The sequence below is a fragment of the Euphorbia lathyris genome, chromosome 3 (genome assembly GCF_963576675.1).
Source record: "Euphorbia lathyris chromosome 3, ddEupLath1.1, whole genome shotgun sequence".
Classification (NCBI taxonomy): Eukaryota; Viridiplantae; Streptophyta; class Magnoliopsida; order Malpighiales; family Euphorbiaceae; genus Euphorbia; species Euphorbia lathyris.
Window position 1 is genome coordinate 88,816,839 of NC_088912.1, and position 13,523 is coordinate 88,830,361.

Here is a 13,523-nt window from a genome sequence, read left to right on the forward strand (position 1 = left end):
CATTTGACCCATACGTCTTGAAATTGACTCTTTGCATAATTCCAAGGTTTCTATTATTGGTGCAGACAGTTGTCGGATCTTGTCTTTTAGCAAACGGATCATTCGTGCTATCCTGAAGATTACTCAGCTTGACTTTGATATCCGTTGTCTTTGATTATTGCCAATTCCGATACTGAGTTCCCTTTTACTCAGCTTCTATGGTCAGCTTCGTTCTGCAAGATATAGTTCCGAGAAGGACTTCTCTTCTTTGATACTGAGTTGCGTTCCACTCAGCTTCGATGATCTGCTTCATCTTGAATCTTTTGTTCTGAAGCTAACTTATCTTCTATAATGCTGAGTTGTACTTCACTCAGCTTGTGCTGTGTTCTCATGCTGACTTCATCCTGTCTTACTTTTTATTTATATTTTCATTTATATTTATGCTCAACAATGAACAAACGCATTAGTACAATTAAATCAAAGCACTTAAATTTAATTGCCTCTTAATCATGGATTAACATAAATAATTTTGTCAAATCAAAATCATATTGGAAAGATGTTTCAACACTAATCGCTTTCAATTCGAATTCTTCCATGCCCTGGAATGAGACCGTGTTCTGAAAGGGGGTCCTTGGACCTTCGATCAACAGCTACTGATGCTAGCGCCACTAGAACAGGGACAAGACCCAAAGGTAGTAGAACTGAACAGCACCGACTTATGGATTCAGGTACATGACTTACCCTCTGGTTTTATGTCTAAAAAAGTTGCAGTTCTTATTGGGAATTTTCTGGGATGTTTTGTGGAATCAGACCCGAATAATTTCAATGGGATAGGAAGAACTTATATGCGGATTCGGGTATCAGTGAATGTACTGAAACCTTTCAAGAGGAAGTTAAAAATTAGCAAGGAAGGAGGCAGCTTCTCGTGGGTATGCTTCCGCTATGAGAGATTACCAACGTTTTGTTTCTACTGCGGATGCATAGGGCACTCTGATAAGTTTTGTGAGCTTCTCCTTGATGTTCCTGACCCGACGGCTTAGGAGAGGGTTTATACACAATTCCTCCGAGCCCCGTCATGGCGAGCTGCGCAGCAAATTCAATCTAAATTCCTTCTATCCACTCCCCCAGCGAGACAGGAATTAGACCATCCTCTGCAGAACACCAATGGCACAGGTCATAGAGCTACTTCAATCCAAAATAAACAAGTTTCAAGCCTGATAATCCAGTACCAAAGCCACCAGAACCTGGAAACCAACAGCACGGTGAAGGATACACAGCACCACAAGAACAAACAAGCTGCTACCAATAACATAGAAGTGTTGACAGTATCTGACACTAAGAGGAGGCGACATGAAATTACAGGCAGTTCGGATACAGACATGGAGAGCAATCCTGAGGTTTTCACTGAACTAGAGGGGGCTGATGATTAGAAGGAGCAGATTAACAACAACATTCCGGCGGGACCTGGTAACCAGGCTTGCCCAGGCTAATGAGCACCCTAAGCTGGAACTACCGAGGGTCAGGCAATCCCCGGATAGTTCGAATGTTGAAGGACCTAGTGTCCAAACTAAAGCCTGAATTCGTGTTCCTAATTGAAGTGAAATGCAACCGATCAAAAGTAGAAGTAATAAAGAAACAACTTGGGTTTGATAGGGTTTTCTATGTTGATCCTGTCAACCTAGGAGGTGGTTTAGCTCTCTTATGGAACCTCAAAAATACTGTCAGGTTACTTCAATTCTCAAGAAACTATATTGATGTAATTGTTACAATTTCTGGCCACCCCTCATGGCGCTTGACAGGTTTTTATGGATTTCCGGAAAGGATGAGAAGGAAAGACTCTTGGGAGATGTTAAGGCGGCTAGCTACAACGTCTACCTTACCTTGGTTAATTGTTGGGGATTTCAAAGACATCAGGGCTCAGTCAGAAAAGAAAGGAGGAGCCAGACACAACACAGCTCTCCTCCGTGGCTTCAATGATGTAATCACTGAAAGTGAGCTGTCAAAAATAAGGATGGTAGGCTATCCTTTTACATGGGAAAGAGGAAGAGAGTCGGGCAACTTGATTAAGGAGAAGCTAGACAGAGCACTTGCCACCGATGCCTGGCTTAATCTGTTCCCGGAAGCAAAAGTTACAAATGAAGAGGTTTCGTGTTCTGACCACACAGCATTGATCTTGACTCTTGGGGGAGCGAGTAATTATAGACAACACCTCTTCAGATTTGAAAACGCATGGCTGCACGAAACTGACTGTAAAAATAAGGTGGAAAACGGCTGGCAGAATACCAAAAACATACAGTTAACAGACAGAATAAAAGATTGCGGTAAAACACTACTTAGGTGGGGAGACGAGCTGCGAAGTCAGTTCAAAAGGAAAATTGAGGCATGTAAAGAAACATTGAGAGCAACTAAGCGTAGAAATGATGAGGCGAACCAGCAGCTCTATCTAAGAACAAGGGAGGAACTGAATGATCTACTATTACAAAAAGAAACCTACTGGAGGCAATGATCAAAACAGTTATGGCTAAAAGATGGCGATCAAAACTCGAAATATTTCCACTCAGCGGCTACGGCTCGACGGAAAAAGAACATTCTCACCAGGCTAAAAGGGGTTGACGACAGTTGGCATGAATGGGGGAACGGACTTGAGCAAGTTCTGAAGGATTATTATGAGGATATTTTCAAATCTGAACAGTGTCAGACCGATCCAGTAGTATCCGATGTACCGTGCAGATTAACGGTAGCCGACAATGAACAAATGACCAAACCTTTTACCCCCGAAGAAGTCAAAACATCAGTATTCTCTATGCATCCGGACAAAAGTCCGGGTCCAGACGGCTTTAACCCGGGTTTTTACTAGAAATTTTAGAGTATTGTGGGTGAAAAGGTGACGGAAGCGTGTCTAGAATGGCTGAATACAGGTATTTTTCCTGATGAGATTAATGAAACTACACTGGTTCTCATTCTAAAAAAGTCCCTACCGAATATGCCTCTGACCTGCGCCCGATAGCTCTGTGCAACGTAATATACAAAATCATCTCCAAAATACTTGCTAACAGGCTTAAAACGGTTCTCCATCTGGTTATATCGGAACAACAAAGTGCTTTTATCCCCGGAAGGCTAATCTCAGATAATGTAATGCTAGCTTTTGAAGTTAATCACTACTTAAACAGGAAAACACAAGGACAGGTGGGCTTTGCATCTCTCAAGCTTGACATGGCAAAAGCATATGATAGAGTGGAATGGAAGTTTCTGGAGCAGATGATGTTAAAGTTGGGTTTCTCTCCCCTCTCGAGTCAACTAGTAATGCAATGTGTGACAAAAGCTCGATATAACATTATAAATGGCTCACATACTATTGGCCCTATCATTCCACAGAGAGGGCTTCAGCAAGGGGACCCCATATCCCCATACCTCTTCTTGATATGTGCAGAAGGCCTGTCAAACTCCCTATCAAAGCTAGAAGGAAGAGGAATCATTCATGGGTGCTCAGTAGCAGCACAGACACCCCAGATATCCCACTTGTTTTTTGCTGATGATAGTTATTTGTTTTTCAGGGCTACGATCGAAGAAAGTGAATCTGTCAGGCAATGTCTTTGGCAATATGAGAAAGCCTCGGGTCAGAAAGTAAACTTCAATAAATCTTCCATCCACTTCAGTAAAAACGTAAGCGCAGCTCAAGCTGCCCTGGTAGGGGCATGGCTCGGGGTAGGAGTAGCTTCTAGCCCGGGTAAGTATCTGGGGCTCCCATCACTGATAGGAAGGAATAGAAGAGAGATCTTTGGGTACCTTGAAGACATGTTCAGGAAGAGAATTAACAGCTGGAAAGCTAGATACTTATCAAAAGCAGGGAAAGAGGTAATGATAAAATCTGTCCTCCAGGCACTCCCAACGTATGCAATGAGCATGTTTCTGATCCCTGGTACCTTGTGTGAAGAACTGGAGAGACTACTAAATTCATTTTGGTGGGGTTCCGAAGATGGAAGTGGGAAAAAGATTCACTAGAAGACATGGGAGAGGCTCTGTGTACCTAAGAAGCATGGAGGGATGGGTTTCAAGCGTTTACAAAATTTTAACATCGCTCTCTTAGCCAAACAGATCTGGCGAATGTTAAACAGACCAAATTCTCTAGTTGCAAGAGTATTCAATGCAAGATATTATCCTCATACGTCAATACTTGAAGCACAACTGAAAGCTAATCCAAGCTTCCTTTGGAGAAGTATTTATGCATGATTACCTCTCATCAGAGCACAGGCCCGTCGCCTTATCGGTTCAGGATCTCAGGTATCGATCTGGTCGGACCCTTGGTTACCGGATGATTTCAACCCGTACATTGACAGTATACCGCCTCCAGGGGCTGAAGATGCAGTAGTGGCGCAATTAAGGACAGAACCGAATGGGGGATGGGACCAGAACCGTTTATCTGAGTGGTTATCAGCCAGAGATAGACGACTTGCGGCTGAAATAGTCCTCAGCTCAAGAGACATACCAGACAGATGGTGGTGGAAGCTTGAACGAAGTGGGAGTTACTCGGTTAAAAGTGGTTACCGCTTCTTGAAGGACAGCCCAGTGACGGAAGTTATGACAGTAAACGAGGAAATCTGGAATAGTATCTGGTCACTACAAACACCACCAAAAGTGAAACAACTGCTATGGAGAGCTCTATCCGGTTTGCTACCAACAAGAGATGCACTATTCAGAAAACGAGTGGAAATTTCGAGATTCTGTCCAAGATGTGAACTACAAACGGAAACCACCTTTCACGCATTGATAGAATGCACGGAGGCTCGCCAAATTTGGCTTCTCACAGGCTTAGGCGATATCAGCACAAGGGTCAGTAATTTACAAGCGTTTTGGAGAGTTGTTATCGGCCAACACAATAAAGGAACCTCAGAACAAACAGCCACACTGATCTGGTCAATCTGGAACGACAGAAACGCAAAAGTCTAGGAGAACCGCACCACGGCGCCTACAATTTCCTTTAGTAATGCAATGGCTTTTCTCAGCAGATGGCGCCAGGCTCAGGTAAAGGGTTGTTCGCGTACAGTCCTAGGTTCGGATGAGAAGTGGAGAAAACCGCCGGAGGGCCAGGTAAAGCTAAACTTTGACACAACTATATTTCCAACATCTGGAAGAGCAGGTTACGGATATGTGATGCGCAACCATGAGGGAAAGTTCTTTGCGGCAGGGAACGGCATGCTGGGAACCACCTCGGATCCACTCATTGCAGAAGGAATGAGTTGTCGCGAGGCCCTAAGCTGGCTGAAGCGGGAAGCTACTCAAAATGTTCAAATGGAATCAGATTCACAACTCCTGGTGTTAGCCATAAACAACCCCATTGAGTTAGTTTCTCCCTTTGGCATAATAGTAGAAGATTGCAAGATTATGATCTCCGAACAAGAGATTAGGTCGGTTTCATTTGTTAGAAGGTCTGCGAACCATGTTGCTCACTTATTAGCCCGGGCAGCAGGTTCAGAGTATGACCTTGAGGTTTGGGTGAATGACCCCCCCTCAATTTATTTGTAATGCGCTTGACTTTGATAATCAATAAATTGCCTTTACTGTCAAAAAAAAAGTAGAAAGCCTAGGTGAATAAACAAAAAAAAGCCAGTCTTGATCACATGCACCTTAATAAACATATAGAATTTGCTCATTCACCGTTAGATCTAGGTTTATTGGAATCCTAAAGTGGAAATTCAAAACATCCCGAGGCTTAGATTTAATATGTCTATATCTAACGGTGAATGAGCAAATTCACTTGCTCATTAAGGTGCATGTGAAAATTCCAGAAAGTTGGACTAGAGGCACTAGAAGAAAACCGGAAAGGAAAGCCTAAAGCCTGTTTCTAAGAAGTAGGAAGGTTAGAAAATCGTATTTAATACGTAATTGATGGTGCATGCCCCAGAACTAGGGATTTAAAATATGGAATAAATCAATCTAAAATACTGAAATTATATTATAAACCACATCTTAATATATTAAAGCATATTTTAATATACCACCATAATTAGTTATTATCTTAATTAATTACACACTTATTTTTGATTAATTATATATCTTAATTTTGGGGATGATAAATATATTTTTATATAAATTAACTTGAATAACTTTATTAAAATTATTAAGATAAGAATGAAAATTCAATTACTTTCCTAAAAGAAAATAAAGTTTTGATTCAAAGAAAAAAGAAAATAAAGTTTAGTGAATTTCTTTGGATAAATTTCATCAATGGTGTACAACATTTGCCCGATTTCACACTTTGGTGTATAAACTTCAATTTGTCTCACTAATATGTATAAACTTATAGGTGACCTCCCACTATAGTGTACAGTAGGTAAAAATGACCGGTCAACGCTCAATCAACGCGCCACCTCAGCTTTGACCAGTCAAAAAGTAAAAAAAATTCAATCACTTAATATGAAATTACTTATATGCCCCTGTCTCTCCATCTATTCATCTTCTTCCCTCCATTTCTTTCTCTCTTCAAATTTCTTTCTCTCTCTCTTCAAATTTCTCTCTCTAACTCCTCTCTCTCACCTCTTTCTCTCTCTAAAATTAAGACTCTCTAATATTAACACTCTCCATTGTCCTTAGTTTTTGCACTTTTTGCAGTTGAGTATTTAAAGTTACCTTTAATTCCACCAAGAGATCGAAATCCATTTTTCAGCCGCTGGGAGTTTGTTGCACAGGTATTTGCATATGAACTGAAATTTATCACTAGCATCAATAGCTAATTGAATCAATTTATCGTTATTGGATGAATCAATAGAACACATATTTTCCACAATCCGGATAAAACATCCAACGTTTCCAACATTCTTAAATATCTCGTCTTTAGTTAGCATTTCCGCATAGTGCTATCTCATCAGATCAAGTGCCATGTGGGAATCAACATCAGAAAGATAGGAAGGCTCCAGAAATTTGAATTCCTCTAATTTCTTTGGATTATCTTGAATAAACTTTAGCAATGTGGTGCTTATTTCAAAAGGTTGGTCCTGGAGTTTATTCATGACATTACAAACAACTTTTAAACCCTCTTTTGAATTGAATTCTATATTAAACCGATCCACGGCACGGGTTGTTAAAGCACCCAGCTTATTATAGAGATAAGAATGAGGGGTACATAAGTAACCACCAATTCTTCAACATGGAAGTCACCACTTTACAGATGGAGCTAATTTTGCATCAGCCAGGAGGAGTTATGTGATTTTGTCCCTTTACTTTTCTTATTTATAAATTGATTTCAACAATACCTCTACTTTTTCCTTTTGTAGATATAGTAAAAGTAATTTAAGAGAGAGAGAAAGAGAAAGAGGTGAGAGAGAGAAATTTAAGAGAGAGAAAGAAATGGAGGGAAGAAGATGAATAGATGGAGAGATATGGACATATAAGTAATTTCATATTAAGTGATTGAATTTTTTTGACTTTTGGACCGGTCAAAGCTGAGGTGACGCGTTGACTGAGCGTTGACCGGTCATTTTTACCTGTTGTACACCATAGTGGGAGGTCACCTATAAGTTCGTACATATTAGTGCGACAAATTGAAGATTGTACACCAAAATGTGAAATGAGACAAAAGTTGTACACCATAGTGGGAGGTCACCTATAAGTTCGTACATATTAGTGCGACAAATTGAAGATTGTACACCAAAATGTGAAATGAGACAAAAGTTGTACACCATTGATGAAACTTACCCAATTTCTTTCTAAATAGATCTCTAGTAACAAAATTTAGCTCATAAACTTATATCTCGTTGATTATTGTCAAACGACAAGTCGTCTATAGGGTGTAGGCCTGCGAGTCATCAGGTCATCCCAAACACGGCCTATAATATCACCGGGCCTTTAAAACCCTAGGCTCTGTCACCCTCTGAGTTAAAGAAAACCCTAGCTTTCGTCTTACGCTCCTCCCCTTGCTGCGCCCCTTGCTCCGTCACTCCCAAGCTCTCTAGCAGAAGTCATGGCGACGGGCACAGCAGCAACGCCGGCAAGGGCAATGTCACAGAAAGAACTGGATATACAAATGATGATTGCTGCGGAGGTGCATCTCGGCACCAAGAATTGCGATTATCAGATGGAGAGATATACATTTAAGCGCCGTAACGATGGTATTCCGAAATTTTGATTTTATTTAGTTCTTTATTTGGTGCGTTTTGAAATTACATGATGGAGTTTGAGATTAAATCATTCAGAGATCTAGATCCGTAGTTTATGAAAAATTGTGTTGCAGCCAATTATGTCCTTGATAGATCATGTTTAAGTGTATAATTCCTTTTAAATGGTAGTTCAGCTGATAAAATTTTGGGCTTTGGTGCTTTCGAGTTGTATCTGTTGGATGATTTTTCAGCATTTGTTTGTATTTGTGTGAGTTGGTTTTAGTTTTTTTATCGTGATATTCAAAGTGCATTTGTGTTCTTATTTATGTTACATTTGTTTTGGAATACCTTGTACATGAATACAAGGGAAGAGATGTATGATTTCATATTGTCACAACAGAAACATAGTGCATTTGATTATTTGAATGAGTGATTGCTAATTTTAATATAAACATCGCTTGATTCTTTTCACAGAAGAATTCCTGTCATATGTGATCCTATATTCAGCCAAATATAAGTAATTTATGGTTATTTGTAGGACCGGTATTGAGGAAAATATGGTAGTGGGTAGGATTGAGTGGATGGAGAGAATTTATGTCGCTGACATTTCATGTTAGCCGACCCCGAATCATTTCAGGACTAAGGCTTTGTTGTTGTTGTTGTTTGTAGGACCGGTATTCATGATTAGAGGGCCATTATTTGAATTGTTGTCAGTCTTCCTTCTAATTCCTTATCTAAATCATGAAGTTTATTGTACTGTTGATGTGATTTGGATGATGTTCTAATCACTGGATGTTCATTTCTTAGGAATCTACATCATCAATCTTGGGAAGACTTGGGAAAAACTTCATATGGCTGCCAGAGTTATTGCTGCCATTGAGAACCCTAAGGACATCATTGTCCAGTCTGCAAGGCCCTATGGTCAAAGAGCTGTCCTCAAATTTGCCCAATACACTGGTGCTCATGCCATTGCAGGAAGGCACACTCCTGGTACATTCACAAACCAGCTTCAAACATCATTCTGTGAGCCTTGTCTATTGATTCTCACTGACCCGAGAACAGATCACCAGGTGATTACACTTTATTGGTGACCTTAAGCTTAGTATCTCTGCAATTTTCAAATACATTGGTTAATTGCTATTATTACATCTTGCAGCCTATTAAGGAATCTGCGCTTGGAAATATTCCAACCATTGCTTTCTGTGATACTGATTCTCCTATGGGGTATGTAGATATTGGCATTCCTGCCAATAATAAAGGGAAGCACAGTATTGGATGCCTGTTTTGGCTCTTGGCAAGAATGGTTTTGCAGATGCGTGGCACTATTCCTCAGGGTCACAAGTGGGATATTATGGTACGGACATGTTTTTGGATTACTCATATACCCTTTAAATACCAATATGCATAAATTCATGATTTGAATGCTTAGTATATTCTTCGGGGGAGAACTTAAGTGATGTTTCTCTGCTTCCGTAATGTTATGTTAAACTTAACTTTTCTGTTCCTGCTAGAGGGTTAGCATGGAATTTGGTTGTCTTTTTCACAAATTCACTTAGATAATGACCATTCATTCTTTGTGCAGGTTGACTTGTTTTTCTACAGGGAGCCTGAAGAAGCCAAGCAACAGGAAGAGGACGAATCAGTACCTATTGCGGATTATGCACTTCCTTCTGCGGCCGATTTTGGTCTTTCTACTACTGACTGGGGTGACCAAATTCCCGACAGCCAATGGACTGCCGATGCAGCTCAACCACCTATTGCGGCTGTTCCTGCTGCCACCTTTTTGCCAGAACAAGGTAAGAACTACAAAATTTATCAATCCCTAATAGACTTCCTTGATTAATCTTTATGCATTATAAAGACGCTAAATTTATGTTTTTATTGTAAAGACCCCATATTCATTCAACATTTACATGCTTACAAACATTCAACATTTGCATGTTATTTTTTATTCATTCTTGTGATCTTTCTTTCTTTATAAACCGTAGGTGGAGTCGCTACGGAATGGGATGCTGCACCTCCACCAGCACAACTTGCAGCTCCTCCGGCTGCTGCACCTGCTGCTGCTGGCTGGGAAGAGTAAAGCAAGAAAAGTACTACAATCTTTTGCATGTCTTCTATAGTTGTTAGTTGTATCATTGAGGGATTTTTGGACATCAACGTGGAAAATCGACATGTTTTTCTTTTTGCTACAGGTATAGTTTAGTTCCTGACCTTGGATTTGAAACAATTTTGACTTTATTTTAGTGCAGTAATGCTATATATTTCTTTTCTATTTGTTTATTTAATTTTTTTCGATGGTTATAATTTTTTTAGTTGAGTTGTTTCTTGAGTGATTGTTGATTCTTGCTCATCTTGCAACTTAATCTGTTACCTTTATATTTGGCCCAAATTTGAACTGTGACCTTGCATTTTCAAAAGCTTCAACCAATTTCCTATTCTTGTCTAATTACATTCAATGACTCGTACGTGTCAAAAAGAAAATGTTAAATTAATAAATAATTAGTGAGTTTTGACATGTTTGACTTGCTCTTCTTGAAAAGGCATATACACAATGCACCTTCTCATCTCCCAATAATTGTTTGGTTTCCTCTTTCCACTGTATCACATCTAGCTCAGGAAAAGGCATATAATATTGCTTTATGAGTGTATAATTTCTCCGAACTCACGAAATAGACTTCTACTTTTTTACTCTTTAGATAGACTATTTATTCTAATTCAGTGACATAATTATAGCCATCTCTTACAGAGGCTTTCTTTTGCCTTTTGTCTTGAACAAGGATAGACATGTGTTTCTAAGAGTTGTGTTTACTTTTACCTTTGGTCTTGAACAAGGATAGACATGTTTTTAAGGAGTTGTGCTTCTCTCATGTCTCGGAAAAAAAGAGATAGACGTATGTTCTAAGGAGTTGTGCTTTTCCATAATGTGCTAAGGTAGGCCCTAATTCCCCCACATCTATGGATGGCAACGGGTATTTTTTTTTTTTATCTTATATCCGTCCCATTTAATTCACGAGTATTCACGGATACACTTACCCACAAAGTATAAATTTGATAAATCATCAATCAAAAAATTAAACAAAAACAAATTGAACTTTAATCAATAAGAATAAAATAGCTTAGTGTCCTTAATGGTTGAAGAATAAAAGGTTGGAGTTCAAATCTAAACTCTTAAATCTGAAAAACAATAATATTTTTTAATATATAAAAGAGTTGTGACGGGTAATGGGTAAATACATGTCCTAGGGTACGAGTAGCCTCATTAGGGTCGCGTAGTGTCGGGTATCTGTGGGTATAGTACCCGTTGCTATAGATCATTTTGGATAGTCAACGGGTCTGTCACAGTTGAACAACGTGCCCATACTTGCAGGGCGTTTAGTATTTTACTCTCCCCCTATAGTGTGGCTTATACTGACTTTGAGCACAGAGGTAGTAGAAATTACTTTGTTTCGTTGGATACTAGCTCCACAAAGTACCTTAGAGGCATCCAATAGTAATGAAATTTTGAAGGTAGTCTAAAAATGGTTAAATCAGCCTACAAGAATTGAGAAGGTACGAGGAAGTTCTAAAGGATTCGAGAATTGGCATGGAGGCTCTAGAATTGGTGCACTGTCAATTTGGTACACTACGGGCCCGTACATTGCCAAATGGTCCCAGAACTACATGGAAGCTTCTAGAGACACCCAGAAGCGCTCCAAAAGCTCCCCAGCCAAGCGCTCCTAGATTTTTCTATACATTAAATTGTAGTCATTAAATTAAATCAATCCTAGCCTTTTACTAGTTCGATTGTAAGCGTATAAAAAGAGGTTAGCATCATTTGTAAAGGCATTATAAGATACTCAAACACTTCTAACGCATTTTATGTAATTGTAAAGCATTCTTTTATAATTCTTAAAGAATATTCCCCATCTTATTGTGCAAGTATTCTTTCTTTAACCTTTGGTTTGTTTATTTGCTAAGGCAATTAGTAATTGCTAATGCAGATTGGGAGAAGACTGACTAGTAATTCAGGAGAAATTACTAGTGTTGCATAGACTGCAATTGACGAGAGAATTATGCCCATGATAAGTGGTATTGGAGACAATTTACCTATGAGTTACTAAGGGATTTCTAATGGAATTGAACAATGTTAGGAAGGAGTGAGGAAGTTGAAGTGATCGGGGTACATGAGCAGCCACAAAGAAAGAGAAAGGGATGATCCATGTCAAGATACTTTATACCGTTATCAACAGAAGGCTACAAAGGTGGAAATTCTTAGGGCAATGAAAAGTTCAAAGAGATAGACAATCACCTAGATGAACTTGAGGGAGAAGAGTTTCGGGGAGAGGTGTTGGCTGTCGTAAACAAGGTCGTTGCCGATAGCGAGGGAAGGGACAAGACACTAGAAGCCCAAGTAGATTAACTTTGGCAGGAGCTAGAGGAAGTCCTTACTGAGATGGTCGACTTGATGCTTTGTAAGAGAGAACTTGTAAGTGGAGCGTTAACATCAGGAATCTCTAGTCAGCAACGATTGTAGGTTCCAAAACCTAAGGCATATAGTGGCGCTGGAAACTCAAAGGAGATTGGTAACTTCCTTTGGAGTTTAGAGAAGTATTTTAGGTCACTTGGTTTTGTGGAGGACACGAACATGCTTGATGTCGTGCTATTATATTTGCAAGACTCTGCAATGGTTTGGTAGCGCATGAAGGAATAAGAAATAAAGAGAGGTATGTGCTCTATAACTTCTTAGGAGGATTTCAAGAAAGCCCTTAAGGCTCAATTCTATCCGAAGGTCGGTGAATTAGAGAAGCGGGCCAAATTGAGACATATTTAGCAACATGGTAGCATTCATGACTACATTAAGGAGTTTTTTGAAATTTTATTGGAGTTGTCGGAGGTGAGGCATTCTAAGTTTTTCTAGAAGGCTTGCAACCTTGGGTTAGGTTTGAGATTCAGAGAAGGACCGCTGTCGATCTCCCCACCATTGTCGATTCATTGATCGAACTCAACCGCTTGTAAAAGCCCAAGTCGAGCCATGCCAAGGGAGCCATATGACTAATGCATTGGTGGACATAGGAGCGACTAACAACTTCCTCGACGTCACTGAAGTTGAGAGGTTGAGCGTAAAGTACACCGACGAGCGAGGATGGCTCAAGGAAGTAAATTCTGTCAAATTTGGTTATTTTAGTTATTTGTTACGGTTATGTTTTTAAAATTACACAAACATCGATTCCATTAATCGATAATTTGGTTCGATTAATAACGGAATAAATGCTCAGCCCTACTCGACTTCCCTTTTCGGCGGAAGTCTCTTTGGCAATTCCGGTAGCATGACACCCGTGAACTCCTCAAGGAAAGTAGCAACTTTCTTAGCCTTATCCTTCTCTTCCTCAAAAGCCGCAAGGAACGCCAGTTTGTCTCTCTTCAGCCCATTAGATAATTGCATGGTCGATAGTTGCTTGGCTTTCCCCA

At 39.8% G+C, this 13,523-nt stretch overlaps 1 protein-coding gene across 1 annotated transcript; it reads left to right on the plus strand.

The window, feature by feature from the left end:
• Positions 1-7,831: 7,831 nt before the first annotated feature.
• LOC136224047 (small ribosomal subunit protein uS2y-like) lies at positions 7,832-10,355 on the plus strand. Its single transcript, XM_066012268.1, has 5 exons — positions 7,832-8,084; positions 8,880-9,142; positions 9,229-9,426; positions 9,655-9,868; positions 10,061-10,355. Exons 1-5 carry the CDS (start codon positions 7,937-7,939, stop codon positions 10,153-10,155), a joined length of 918 nt encoding a protein of 305 aa, XP_065868340.1. The 5' UTR covers positions 7,832-7,936; the 3' UTR covers positions 10,156-10,355.
• The last annotated feature ends 3,168 nt before the right edge of the window (positions 10,356-13,523 follow it).